At 35.6% G+C, this 13377-nt stretch overlaps 1 protein-coding gene and 1 long non-coding RNA gene across 5 annotated transcripts in view; one reads left to right on the plus strand and one right to left on the minus strand.

Moving 5' to 3' along the window:
- LOC118182338 (uncharacterized) overlaps positions 1-13377 on the plus strand; it is a 315423-nt gene that overhangs the window by 210132 nt on the left and 91914 nt on the right. The gene's annotated exons all lie outside the window — the stretch shown is intronic.
- Positions 1-13377, minus strand: part of LOC118182336 (MFS-type transporter SLC18B1-like) — a 102464-nt gene that overhangs the window by 29999 nt on the left and 59088 nt on the right. For all 4 annotated transcript variants that reach the window (XM_035351669.1, XM_035351670.2, XM_035351671.2 and 1 more), the window contains exon 4: positions 3179-3252. In XM_035351669.1, the coding sequence (XP_035207560.1) occupies positions 3179-3252 (74 nt within the window). The remainder of the gene's footprint in view (positions 1-3178; positions 3253-13377) is intronic.

The raw sequence follows: 13377 nt of genomic DNA on the forward strand, positions 1-13377 counted from the left end.
AATTGGTTTCGCTGTTGATATTGGCGTCTTCTTTCGACGTCCGCCGTTCTTCTACTTTCAAACTGGATTGCTAGCTCAAATAACTTTTCCAGTGTAGTCGGATTTCTTAATTCAATAAAGTCTTGCACTTGGGGCAGTAACCTCGGCAAAATCACTTGAATTATTTCAGGATCCGGACGGTTTCCATACAAGAGTTTGAAGACGTGAATTTTTCTTAAAATAAAGCTTGAGAGGTTTTCGATTCTTTGTTGATATATACTGAAAAGTTCCGTTTCTAATTTCGCACGATCCCTTACAACAGGGAAGGCTTTTAGTAGGGCAGTCTTGAAATTTTCGTAAGTATAGGTGGGACTTCCTGCTTGACCCAAGAGACTTCTGCCTATACATTTGAACCAGTTAAGCGCTTGGCCCCTCAAAGCGCTGGTAGCTAAGGTAACTTTTTGAAACTCGTGCACGGGGTAGAGCATGAAGTGGTCATCCAATTTTTCCAAAAAACTGGTTACCGGTGAGTTTCCATTGAATGTTGCTTCTGGTTTCATCGAAGCGCGCATGGTCTGGACGATGTAACCAAATCCTTCCAGGGCGGCAGCTGGCATTTCTGGATTCTGAGCCGTTTCTGCAGGCAGCACAGGTTCTTCTTGAAACTCGGCCATGGTTATTCTTCTTCGTTGGGCGCCACTATCAGGGTCAATTGTTCCTTCTAATCTTCTTCGGGAACATGCAAGGACCTGACTCGGAACAGAGAGCTTACTAAAGCTATGTTCAGAACTGTGGGAAGTAAACAGGATACACAAGAAGGGTATACAAAACCCTTTATTTTTCTCTATTTACAATGACTTCCGTACTTCGGAATACACCGACCCGCTACTTGGGGTCAAAACGTAAAAGTATAAAAATAAAACTAAACTCTAATTTAACTTTAGAATAATAAACGTGGAAGATTGGCCTTATAATAACAGGAAGCGTATGTAGTACAGAGAACTGTGAACACTACAATACGTTTAAATTTATCAAGAGGATTAAAACCTCTGGCCTGGAAGGCAAACAGCAACTGCGTAACTTCTAAGGTAAGCGGCCTGCTTCGACTCACTGCTTCCTCTCTCTCGCTTGGCAAAAAGCCACAACTTAAATACTTGGCGTTCGCCAGACAAACTTTGCATAAAAACCTTAACGCTTATAATTCTGGCCGGAAGTAGAAAATAAGAAGTGATAGTAAACATTTAAAATAAAATAAACGTTAGTAAAACTTAAGATCCTTACATAGCTTCACAACACATACATAAATGATGTTGTTGAAAGCAAGAATATGAGATTTAAAATAAAAGATTATTATCTTAATTGAACTGTTTAGTGACCAAAAGGGCATTTTAAAGCATCTTTAATCCAAAAGCTATTGTTTTATTCCAATATTATTGCCAATCCTAGTTAATTCTCTTGCATCCTTTTGCAGATGATTATTATGAGAAATAGCTTCGACAGTAAATTAGTTACCCCCGTTTACTGTCTGCCGGAGAGTCTCTGGGTTTAGTTTTCAATTAAAAGAGGGAATATACTTTTGCTTAGGAGCAATCATTTAAAAAAATGCACACATAAATAAAATAACGTGCATTACAATCCCATTTCTTTATCATGCATCGAGCTGGGAACGTAATTACAAAATTTTATTGCTCTTATTCCCCTAGAAAAGGGTTTGATTGGGACATGCAACGGGTTACTAGTTGGAGCATATTACGGAAAAAAAACGTCTGGCCTTAACTACTTATCATTTCAAGCTACTAACCGGCACTGTTCTTGTCTTTGGTGAGTTACTACTTAGACAAACACTTAGATCAAATCAATAAAATGAGCACAGGGAAATGCAAAATAACAACTTTAGTTTATTTGACCACAGGTTAGCTTACACAAAGTAATGCAAATTAGAGTACTGGTAATATATAGACTATTAAAGAATAGATAAATTAACTATTTTCAATACAAACACTTTGTATTTCAAATTTTTTAGAGTAATTTTCCTCTATGCTTTTATCGAAAAATTTCCTCAATAGGTAAACTAAGCATTTTCATTTACTACAAAATTAGCTGTGTAGAGTCATTAGTGTTTTTGAAGCAGGAGATGTGAAAAATGTGCAATGACCTCACCGGGATTCGAGCATGAATACTCGCCGAATATGCTACCGTTACACCATGAAGGCATTTCGCAAGGAGGGAGAATATTTGAAGAGCTATAACTCTTCAAATACAAGTCCTCCGGAACAATTGATCTAAATTAAGTTGAGGTCGAAAAGTTAAGCTCCAAAATTTAATCGTTGCAGTTTACAACCTACAACAACAGCAACTGAACAGCAGCGTAATTTTACCTTTTTTTTTTTTTTTTTTTTTTTTTTTTTTTTTGTTAAGTTAATAATGTGTATATTTCTGGAAAAAGGAAGGACTTGAAAGAGAAAAATCTACAGAAAATTAGCATTGGCTTCTTCTAGGATGGCAATGGTGGGTGAAGAAACTGGCGAGAAGCTTGTTGATGTTCTGTGAACTATTCCGATGCAGTTATGGCTAGTTGAACAGCAAATATTCATTTTCTTCCACATAGATGATCAACATTGATAGATAGACCTGATCTGTAACATTGTTTGAATAATCAATGGCGAACACTTTATTTTCCAGCAGCAGCATTTATTCTGCTTTAGGCTAGCATAATATCCCTAGAGAATATTATGACTTTATAAACTTTGAATTGTCTTATCGAAACAAACTCCATGCATAGCTTTGTGGATCTGTCTTCAGTTCCTCTGTTTATAGTCTGAATAAGAAATAAAGCGTAAATTTTCCAATATTTCATATTTTTTACACACTTAATTGGTTTAATTTTTATTTATATTCTTCACTGCCGAACGAGTGCACACTTGTCTAACAATATGAAATTCGTCCAGTCTTCAAATGATCAGTCACGACGTTTTTCATTTTTTACAATTATTTTTTTCACAGAAATAAGAGGCTTTGGTATTAGAGGTTTTAATATAAATCTGTTTGTAAAGATTAAAATTTTAATTATTGATAAAATTATTTAATCTTAAATTCATTTATTCTATTAAAATTATAGTTTTCGTTGTGGGAGCTTTGTTAATATTCCTACCAACAGAAAATGCTATAAATAAATAAATCATGAGTGAAAATAACTTACCCGAAAAGTATGCATGTTACTCCTACTGTTAATATTCCCGAGTTTAAAAGAAATTTCGGTGATATGTAAGATACCTGAAACGGGAATAGCAGAAACACTTTTAATGGCAAAACACCTACTTACATTTCAAAAATCATTTCCAAATTCACAAATGGTACTTTGATTAATTAAAACATATAAGAAATTCCAGTCTGTTTATTAGTAGTCAGTACTTCATTTAGCCTACAAATATTCAATAGAATTTATTTAGCTAGTAAAATGTTATGTAAAAAACTTTTCCTCAGTTTATTCAATAACTTGTCTTTTAGTTGCTTAGACGTTTAGCATATAGATTCGGAAAGAACGGCACAAACAGATTAAATTATTGCTGAGGAAAATGCAAACAAACATTAAAGTTACTGATTTTTCAGTAAATCGACCATGACAACATGCGTATTATCCCCAGACACCTTTAGCCATCATAACTGAATTTGTCGGAACTATTTAAATTATGGCAAAGCATACGAGAGGTTTGGTTAAGTTTGATAGAATATGGCAAAGCATACTAGGGCTAATTACCTAAGGGTAGAGATGCGTTCGTGGAGGACTTTCTAAGAGAAATTGCCTCGAATACACGTTATACATGGTGAAAATGCCCTTGCAGCCGATCCGTTCGCCTGGAATAGAACCTACGTCGGAACTACTGCTGTTCAGCAATTTAACCCCTCGCCCGCTGGTGGGCAAAGCAAACGAGAGATATCTACCTAAGGACAGAGGTGCCTTCGTGGAGGAATTTTTAAGGAAAACTGGCTTATATTTGCATTACGCATTTAGCTAAAATAATTAACTCCGTGAATTCACAGCAGCTTCTCAAAAGAGTTTATTCCCGTACTATTACATTTTCATATCTCATCACCATTAGGTATTAGATTGCAATGAAATTTTGTGAAATTTCTGATTTAAATTTTATTAACCAATTTGATTTAGGTTAATTACTTTCCATTGTGCCCTTTCTCGTCGCATTGCTTGCTCAAACTAGAGATTTTTCCAAATTGCATGGCAAAGGTAATCCTAACCAGCGTCTCAGTAGGACTCTTTCCGTTGCATCTGCCACTTACTGTTAGTTGTCACTCTCAGAGCCAAAGGCAACGTTAACCGCATTCTGTAACTCTTAGAGTTCGCTTTTCCGCCCCAAACAAACAAGAAATATTTTTTAATTAATTTTTAATTATATTTTCAATATAGTTAAATATATATATTTATATATGTAAAATAAAAATATGTGAATCAAAATTATAATTTAAACTAACGGTAAAATATTAATTCTCCCTCTCTATTCTAAAAATCGCAATAACTTCTCTGGATTGTTTCATTTCTAGATCATTCTATGGCCTGTTCAGCTCTGATGACGTAATAATTGGGAACTGAAACTACCATTGTAAACCAAAACTTTTCTCTTCGCGTGCTTCCATCTTTCATAACTAAGCACTCTAGCTTCTGCCTGTGCTGTGCTTAAACGCAATTTCGCTATGCTGCTTCCTATTGCAATAATATCAAAAATGTAAATGTTCTTGAACAGGCACGACTAGGGTGCCAAGTGATTTGTGGCCGCATAATGTCATTTGAAAATAAAAATGGAATTAAAATCGCCTCGACTGCCAAGTTTTCTTTACGAAGTCAACATATTAGTTTACAACGCAATCAGAATACTTCCTCTTCAATATAGGATAACTACGCATCAACAGTGTTCCGTCTTTTTACTTTCCTTGCTCTATTATGACATATATAACTGTAGCTTAGCTGCCAGTTGCTGTACTTTCTAGTGGATAAGAAGTCGTAATATTTATTTTATTACTACTTTTAGCTGTAATAACACAAGTAGGGGATAATGTGTATGGTGTGTTGTTGTGACTTATGTCACTTGTCTGACAGTAACATGAGAACAAGCTCACGAAATTCATCATGGCAAGGAGTGCAAGATCGCGACTGTCATTGGCAAGAGTCTTGAGCACCATACAGGTGACAGCACGACTTCTCTCAGTTCCGCCAATTTTAATGGAGATTTAATTCCCGGGGGAACGGGACCGAGGGTCTCTCCCCCCTTTTACCCTACCACCAACTTCTCTAGAGGATTTTCGGCTTGCCGCATAATTAGAGTGCCACCATGACGCACGGATACTATACATTTAAAAACATCCATGCCTTCTCCGGGAAACCCGGGCCCTTCGGTACCGCAGTAGGCTCCTCTAACCACTATACCGTCTGGGCGGCTAGTAGGGGATAATAAAATAATGTATTATATTTTTTATCTTGTGTTTCATGCTACAGGTGATAACCAACCATTAGAGTTGGCTTCTTAAGGTCAGCCGTTAGAGTTAATAGCAAGCAATTTAGCTAGTTAAACACCTTTAGAGGATACAAATTTCTGAAAAATTAAATTACGATATACTTTAAGCTTAGAACACGAATCGGTGATGTAAATGTAGAACGCCTACGCATGAGAGATAGGATTCGGTATATACTAATTATAGTGTTGTGATGATTAAAAGCAACACATTGTGAAAATACAACGCCATAGCTATGGAAATCCGTGTTCGATATTAACTGCATGAATATTTAACTTATGTGAGAGTGAAGGATGAGCTTGGGCAGTAACATGGCAACGATATTACAGGGCCGAGTACATACTCTGATAACTTCAAAAAATGTGAAGCGGATGTTAATCTCTCTGATTTTCTCTGAAGATCTAGTGACGTTGGTTGAGGGTTTGAAGAACGTGTTAGTGATAAATTGGATGTATCCCGTAGTTTGTAAAATTACAAGCACTTTTCCACTCCTGTACTTATTTCTCCAATCGTACCCTACTTCTCTTTCATGTTTTTGTGTCTTTGTCGAGCTTCTTGATTAAAATGGACTTTGATAATGACGAGAAACTGAACTTTAGATGGCCGGACATCTGTAGTCATGGGATATTTAAACTTACGAAAGGAAAGGCCATGGTTATATCTCTGATGGTGACTGAGTGAGGAAGTTAAGTTATAGTGTTTTTCAAAAGGCTTTTAGTTTTATGACTGATGCTTATTTTCTCTGATTTTTTTCTCATAAACAAAATCATTTCATTTGCTATTGGAGAGCCCATAAAAATCAGCATCCGAAAGATTATCAAATCCAAAATTTCTCAGAATTTCATTCGTATGATTTGGGCCCATACATTCATATTAGTGTTTCTTACCTTTGATAATATTCATATTTGGAGTTTTTTTATGCTACTCCGGATTTTAATATTATTCCAGGACACATAAAGAAATGGCATAACCTAACGAAATTTAGAATTACGTAGGATCAGTACTACTTAAAAGATAATAAAGAGCTAGATAAATGCAAGGGCTGAAGATTTAATTATGATCACAGCAATTTCAGAGAAAAAACGGGAATTTATGGGATCTTGAAAATACTGGCACACCCCTTCTATACAACTCGAATCTTCCTTCTACCCATCGTCATCACCTGTCTTGCGTTGCACCTTAATGGCTTAATGTTGCAGAAGTTTAAGCACACCTAAAAGTCAGAGAGACAAATTTTTTCGAAGTTAGAACTGTGTTTCTGCCTTGAAATTGAAGAGGCCTTGGATTGTACCTCAAAGAATTCCGTGAATCTGATTGCATTGCGGTACAATACAGTAACACATCCACAATCCAAGCGATGAGCGCTTCCACAGTCCATGAGTAGTCCAAGCGAATTCATGTGCGCTCCAGCGGGCTCCTGAGCCTGGGCGATCAGTCGTAACTGATTACATGTCTGATATGTATCAGATTACCCTGGACAGCTCCTCAATTCACATGTAAAACCGGTCTCAGCCATGCGACAATCCTTTATATTCTGAAGGTACTCAGAATTACGGCAGGCTGATCTTCTTACTCATTGACAGATACTAATTCAGAAGTCAAACAACAAAAATCAGCGTTATATTTACAAAATTTTCACAGGACTAGTTTCGATGGGTTTACCGAACCACCATCCTCAGCTGCAAAATCGCAAATGAACAAGATAGGAAATAATGATTAGATAAGATAAGAAAGCCTGGACAAGAATAAGCAAGTGGCGCCATCTGTTGGTGAAACCAGAACTAAAACATAATTTCTTTAAAGGCCGAAGGCAAATTTGGATTAGAATTAGGATCGTTAATTAGAACAGAAAGATTTTTATGAATGTGAAATGCCTCTAGAAAATCCAGTTCTCCAATGGAAGATGTTTTTTGAATAATTTTGGCAGCAGAAAAACTGAAAGTGTGGTTTTCGGACCAAAATGTTGAGCAACAGAAGACTTCTGTGTTTCCTTTTTTCTAACATATGCCTCATGTTCCTTGACGCGAAATTTTAAGGCTCTCTTAGTTTGGCCAATGTAAATTAAACCACACTGGCAAGGAATCCTATAAATAACCCAGGAATTCATATCCGGAATGGGGTCCTTGAGTATGGAACTCGGAATTTTATTGATGGGAGAATAAAAAACCCGAAAGTTAAATTTCTGCAAAATACAGGGGTTGGACAAAAATATGGAAACACCTTTAAAAAAACATGTTTCTTTTCTTAATATGGTGTAGGAAACCCGTTGGCATCCAAAACAGCTTGCAGTCTTCTCGGAATGGATAAATACTGTATGTATGAGTTCCTGTATGTTTGCCAAGGGAATATTATACCATTCTTCCTGCAAAACGGTGGCAAGTTCAGATAACGATGTTGGCGGTGGATAACGAGAACGCACTTTCCGTTCCAATGTAGACCACAAAGGTTCGATAATATTCAGGTCTGGTGACTGTGGTGGCCAGGGGAGATGGGACAACTCATCCTCGTGCTCAGAAAACCAATCCTGGACAATGTGAGCTGTGTGAACAGGGGCTTTGTCGTCTTGGAAGACACCATCACCATCGGGGAACAAAGTTTGTACCATGGGATGAACTGCCCAAACCATAACAGAACCCCCGCCATGTTTCACTCTTGGCAACAAGCAGTCTGTATTATAAGCTTGAGATGGCGTTCTCCAGACGTAAACTCGGCCAGAAGTGGGAAATAATGTGAAAGAAGGCTCGTCAGACCATATTACTCGCTTCCACTGCTCTATAGTCCAGGCTTTATGACTTAAAAACAAACTTTTCCTGTTACGGGCATTAGCATCACTGATGAGTGGCTTCTCAATTGCCAGCACGGCCAGCAATTCCCTGCTTATGAAGCTCCCTTCTAATTGTTTTGGTACTCACAGGGTCCGGTAACACAACATTCATTTCAGCAGTAACTTTTGCAGCTGTGGTCTTCTTATTTTTCGTCACAATTGCCCTTAATGATCGTCTGTCACGATCACTCAGGACACACTTTCGTCCGCGCTGTGATTTAGCAGATGATGTTTTTCAGCTTTTCAAATATGTGGAATAAATCTTCGATACAGTAACTCTTGAAACACTAAACACCTCGGCTACCTTGCTTACGGAAGCACCTACCATACGTGCTCCAAAATTTTGCCCACGTTCGAAGTCTGTTAACTCTGACATAATGCAATGACAACCTCACATAACAGTACTCCGACAACAACTGAACTGTTTAGCACATTTACGAAGTTGTATAGGTGGCGTCAGTAGTCAAAAACGCCAGCGCCACCTACATATTTCATTAAAATCAATCTTTCTTTTCAAACATGCATTTCACAAGGTGTTTCCATATTTTTGTCCATCCACTGTATGTGCAACTTTATAGCTAATTGATGGAAAGAAGGGAATGACAACAGAATTTTTATAATCTCCTAAAACAAGAGTATGCCTTTTAGTGTGTTGAGATGAGAATTTTTTAACTGCTTGATTAATAATGTTGGGTGGAAAGCCTCTGTCAATAGCTATTGCTTTTAAATAATTTAGTTCTTCATAAAGGGCTAGTTTGGAGGAGCAAACTTGAAGAGCACGGAAAACATAGGAATAAAATGAAGCTAACTTTTGTTTAGTCGGATGACATGATTTAAAGTGTGGTGGAAGGCAAACCGATGAAGGTTTACGGTAAACCGTAGTACTGAAGTTGGATGTGTTACGTGTGACCAGAATGTCGAGAAACGGAAGAGAATTGCAAGTCTCAAGTTCAAAAGTGAACTGAATAGCAGGATCAATAGAGTTCATTGTTGAAAGAACTTTATTTAAATCATCTTTATTACCTTCAAACAGAGTAAAAGTGTCGTCTACGTAGCGGAACCATGCCGGGAAGTTTGAAGTTTCAAACAATTTTGATTTATAATAATGCATGTAGATATCAGCCAGGATGGGACTGAGGGGGCTTCCCATGGCTAATCCCTCAGTTTGCTTGTAATATTTATTTTGGAAAACAAAATGTGTTTGTTTCAAACAGAGTTGAGTGAGAGAAATTAGCTCATCAATTTCGATGCAAGAGAAATGAAATTCGCGAAGTCTGGTTTCTAGACATCTTAATGCACCCTCCACTGGGACATTGGTGAATAATGATTTTACATCAAAAGAAACCATGAGTAAATTACTAGGAGAAATGTTTTTAACTTTTTTTACAAACTCTATTGAATTTCTTATGGTGTAAATGTTATTGTCTAATAGAGTTGAAAATCTAGAAACTAAATATTTAGCTAATGGATACGAGGTAGTACCTAAATTTGATACAATAGGGCGGAAAGGAATACCACTTATATGAATTTTGGGAAGAGCATATAATCTGGCACAATTCGCAACAGATGGGATAAGTGAATGTTTTAAGTTGCCTGAAATGATTTGCGAAGATTTGATCGCAGTTTTTATTTTTGACAAGTCCGAAGGTGAAGGATCTTTAGGGATCGGATTATATGGTCCTTTGTTTAAGAGTTTAGTGACACCATCAATGTAAGTGTTCCTATCCATGACGACTATCTGGCCACCTTTGTCGGCCTTTGAAATAATAATATCCGGGTTAGAATGAATTTCACGCAATGTAGCTCTTTCTCTCGCAGTTAGATTTGGTTTCAAAGGTTTATTATTGAATTTCATATTATGAGCGATAAGATGCCTAATCATTTCTTTCTGTGAATCTGAAACTTTACTGAACTTGAAAGCTTTTTCGATAGGAGCCAAAATCTTTGGAATCGAGGGTTTACAGGTTTATGAGAAGTTAAAATTATATTTTAGAATTCTCTCTTGTTCTTCTGAAAGACTAACATTAGAAATATTAACTATTGGCTTGATGTTTACAATGGGAAGATTTTTTGAACTACTTGAACTGGAAGATTGTAAAAGAAGTTTTTCGAATTTAACTGCAAGGGTGTTTTTATGACGGTTAACTGCATTCTCCGTCCAGGCGTTCTTATCCAGTCTTTCTTATCTTATCTAATCATTATTTCCTATTATGTTCATTTGCGGTTTTGCAGCTGAGGATGGTGGTTCGGTAAAACCATCGAAACTAGTCCTGTGAAAATTTTGTAAATATAACGCTGATTTTTGTTGTTTGACTTCTGAATTAGTATTTATTCGGCGTGTTATTGTGTCTTAATCATTGACAGATATCAAAACCTGGGAATATTACGAACCTGCTACAGTCTATCTGAAATGATACAGACACGAAGAGGATGAAGTAATACGAAAAATATTTGCCTTGATATGAAACATACATACTTGGAGTTCAGATGAAGCGTTCTTTTTGTTTCGTTTTGTTTGTTTTTTAATATAGGACTTGTTAATCCGTCATCTGATTAAATACGCCACCAGATAATCTGGAGTGGGCGTACTTCCATATGTCTAAGATCGAATCTGTTGCTTCAGTGATAAATTTGAGATAAATTAACATTACAGTTTAGTAAAGTAGGTATTTCAGGTTTGCATGGGTAATGAATTTTGTTAATGTATCTAATATTATACAACAAGCTGCTCTGATGCAATAACCATCGAATGTTCCGTCGCTATAAACTGCAGGCCTATTTAAGCTGAATTTTTCGCTTTTAATTTAAGAATGTACAAACATTTTAGAATTTAAGTCACAGTTATTTAAGTTGTTATTGAAGCATGGCTAAAAAATATTAATTTTTGCTTAAGTCCAAACTCGCTGTTCAGAGGCAATAACAGAGTTAACTTGCATTCACTTAGACAGTAATCTGAAAATTTGTAGAACTTTATAAAAATATAAAACATTTATATTTCGAAATAACATACCTCAAAAGTATTTTATTCTACAAAATTCAAAATGTCAGACCTTTAGAGATGTTCCCTACAGGAAGCTATTTGGGACATCCTGATCTGTTGACTTTTAGTTTTGACCCGGTTTACTCGACTTTTCTATTCATCACGACTTTCGCTGTTATACCTTCAGTACCAGGAAGTAATAGTAATTTAATTTATTTAAGGTCATTTCTTTAATACAGAAGAACTGTCATATCTTTAATACTGAAGACTTTAGAAACTGTTGTACATTTCTAGACATAAATTTCCAAATAACTTGCAAGTTTATTTAACAGATACTGTGAAATACTAAATCAGAGACAATCTCGACTGAACAAAACAGTAAAATTTAAACCACATCTTAAAACAATTATCCCCATTCACCTGCGATACGTGAAAAAAAAACAGGCAATTATTTATTGAGAACTCAGTGTTTGTGTATGTAATCTGAGTAAGTATTGCTTCGTAATTGTCCTTGCACCAGTTTTCAAAATAACATATCAAATTTAATCTTCAGTCTTACGCAGTCAATACATTGATTGATCAACATATGCATTCTTTTTTTTTTTAACTTTATCAAAGAAAAAGTAAAATTTAAACATGAAAGAGAAAGAAGAAAAAAAGGAAAAACTGGTTTCATTATGAAGGACAGAAGCAGTTGCGTCTTACGTGAAATTACTGCTTTCTGCTGTTATCAGGTTTAAATAAATAAGCAAATAAACTAAAATACGAAGAGCATGTATGTGCAAGGAACATAATAAATAAAAGTAAATCAAATCGACATTTTTCTGATGCTCATAAAGATAAGCATCAAAGTACTTGCTAAAGATTAGGGCTCATGACCTTCTTGGAATAAAATTAGAGATCAATAATATTATTTTTCATCTCTTTTTACGCAACCTCTCACAACTAACCTAAAATTCTAGTTTTGCGAGGAGCACGTGAAAACTGTGACGTCATAGTCATTGCTTTTTGCTGAAGCAACGGGATTTCCTTGTAAATCGACGACGCAGCATTTCTAAATCTCTGTTTTCTGCGTTCACGGGTCACTGATGATCTTCAAATGTATCATCAGAGGTGCCAATAGATCAGTGTGATGTAAGAGATATTCCTATTTCTATAAATGACGTTGATATTTATTTGGCAGTAAAATAGAAGTAGGAGCCTAGATCAAAACGAACTTCGTAAAAAAAAAATTAATACAGTCTTCATAGTTAATTCCAATTTAAATGAATGTATTTCTTTAAGTTAAATTATGTTTATTTTAACAGGAGCAGAAGCAATGTTTTCAGTTGGAAAAATATTTAATCAGTTTAAATAGTCGATAAAAAAAATAACATTAATGCGTAGCTAATTTTAAACGAAATTGAAAAAAAAAAAAAAAAAAAAAAACTATTTAAGCTTAAATTCTGTTCATTTGTACTACTCCTTATATAAATACTGCAGTTTATAGCTAATAGTATTCCTAAATTACCTTCTAGTTTATTTTATGAGAGGTTGAGAGAGGAATAAATGATTTCTCAGCGTTAGCAAGGAAAAAATGGAAGGGCGAAACTTGAGAAATACTGGATTTGATTAGTTTCGAATCAAACATTTTGTTCTGAAGACTTAAGTTATCAAAACTTGTTACTTTAGAAAGTTAATATTAGTGTTCTTTATTTAAGTTCAATGCTTTTCATAACGGTGCCGAGACCGTTGTGCAAGTCTAACACTTATGCGAGTAAATTGATTTTACACAAAGGTTCCGCGATTTTCTTTCAGCTCCCCTGTTTTAATAAATTAATTAGACAGGTAAAAGGTAAAAGTTAAACAGCTAAAAGTGCATGGGGCACCAGACACTTCACTACAGAATCGAATAGGTATTAATTAATTAATACAGCAAACTAATCTCTTACTTGAATAATGAAGGCTGCATATTTATAAAGTTTACTTTCTCAAGTTGAAAACTGACCTTCAAGAAGATGCCGGAGATTTTATGTTGAGAAAACGTTTGGAAATTTTACGCTTTGAACAATCGACTGTTTTTATAGAGGCT

This window comes from Stegodyphus dumicola, chromosome X2 (assembly GCF_044657685.1).
Source record: "Stegodyphus dumicola isolate Sdum_Otavi_A_Nest chromosome X2, ASM4465768v1".
Classification (NCBI taxonomy): Eukaryota; Metazoa; Arthropoda; class Arachnida; order Araneae; family Eresidae; genus Stegodyphus; species Stegodyphus dumicola.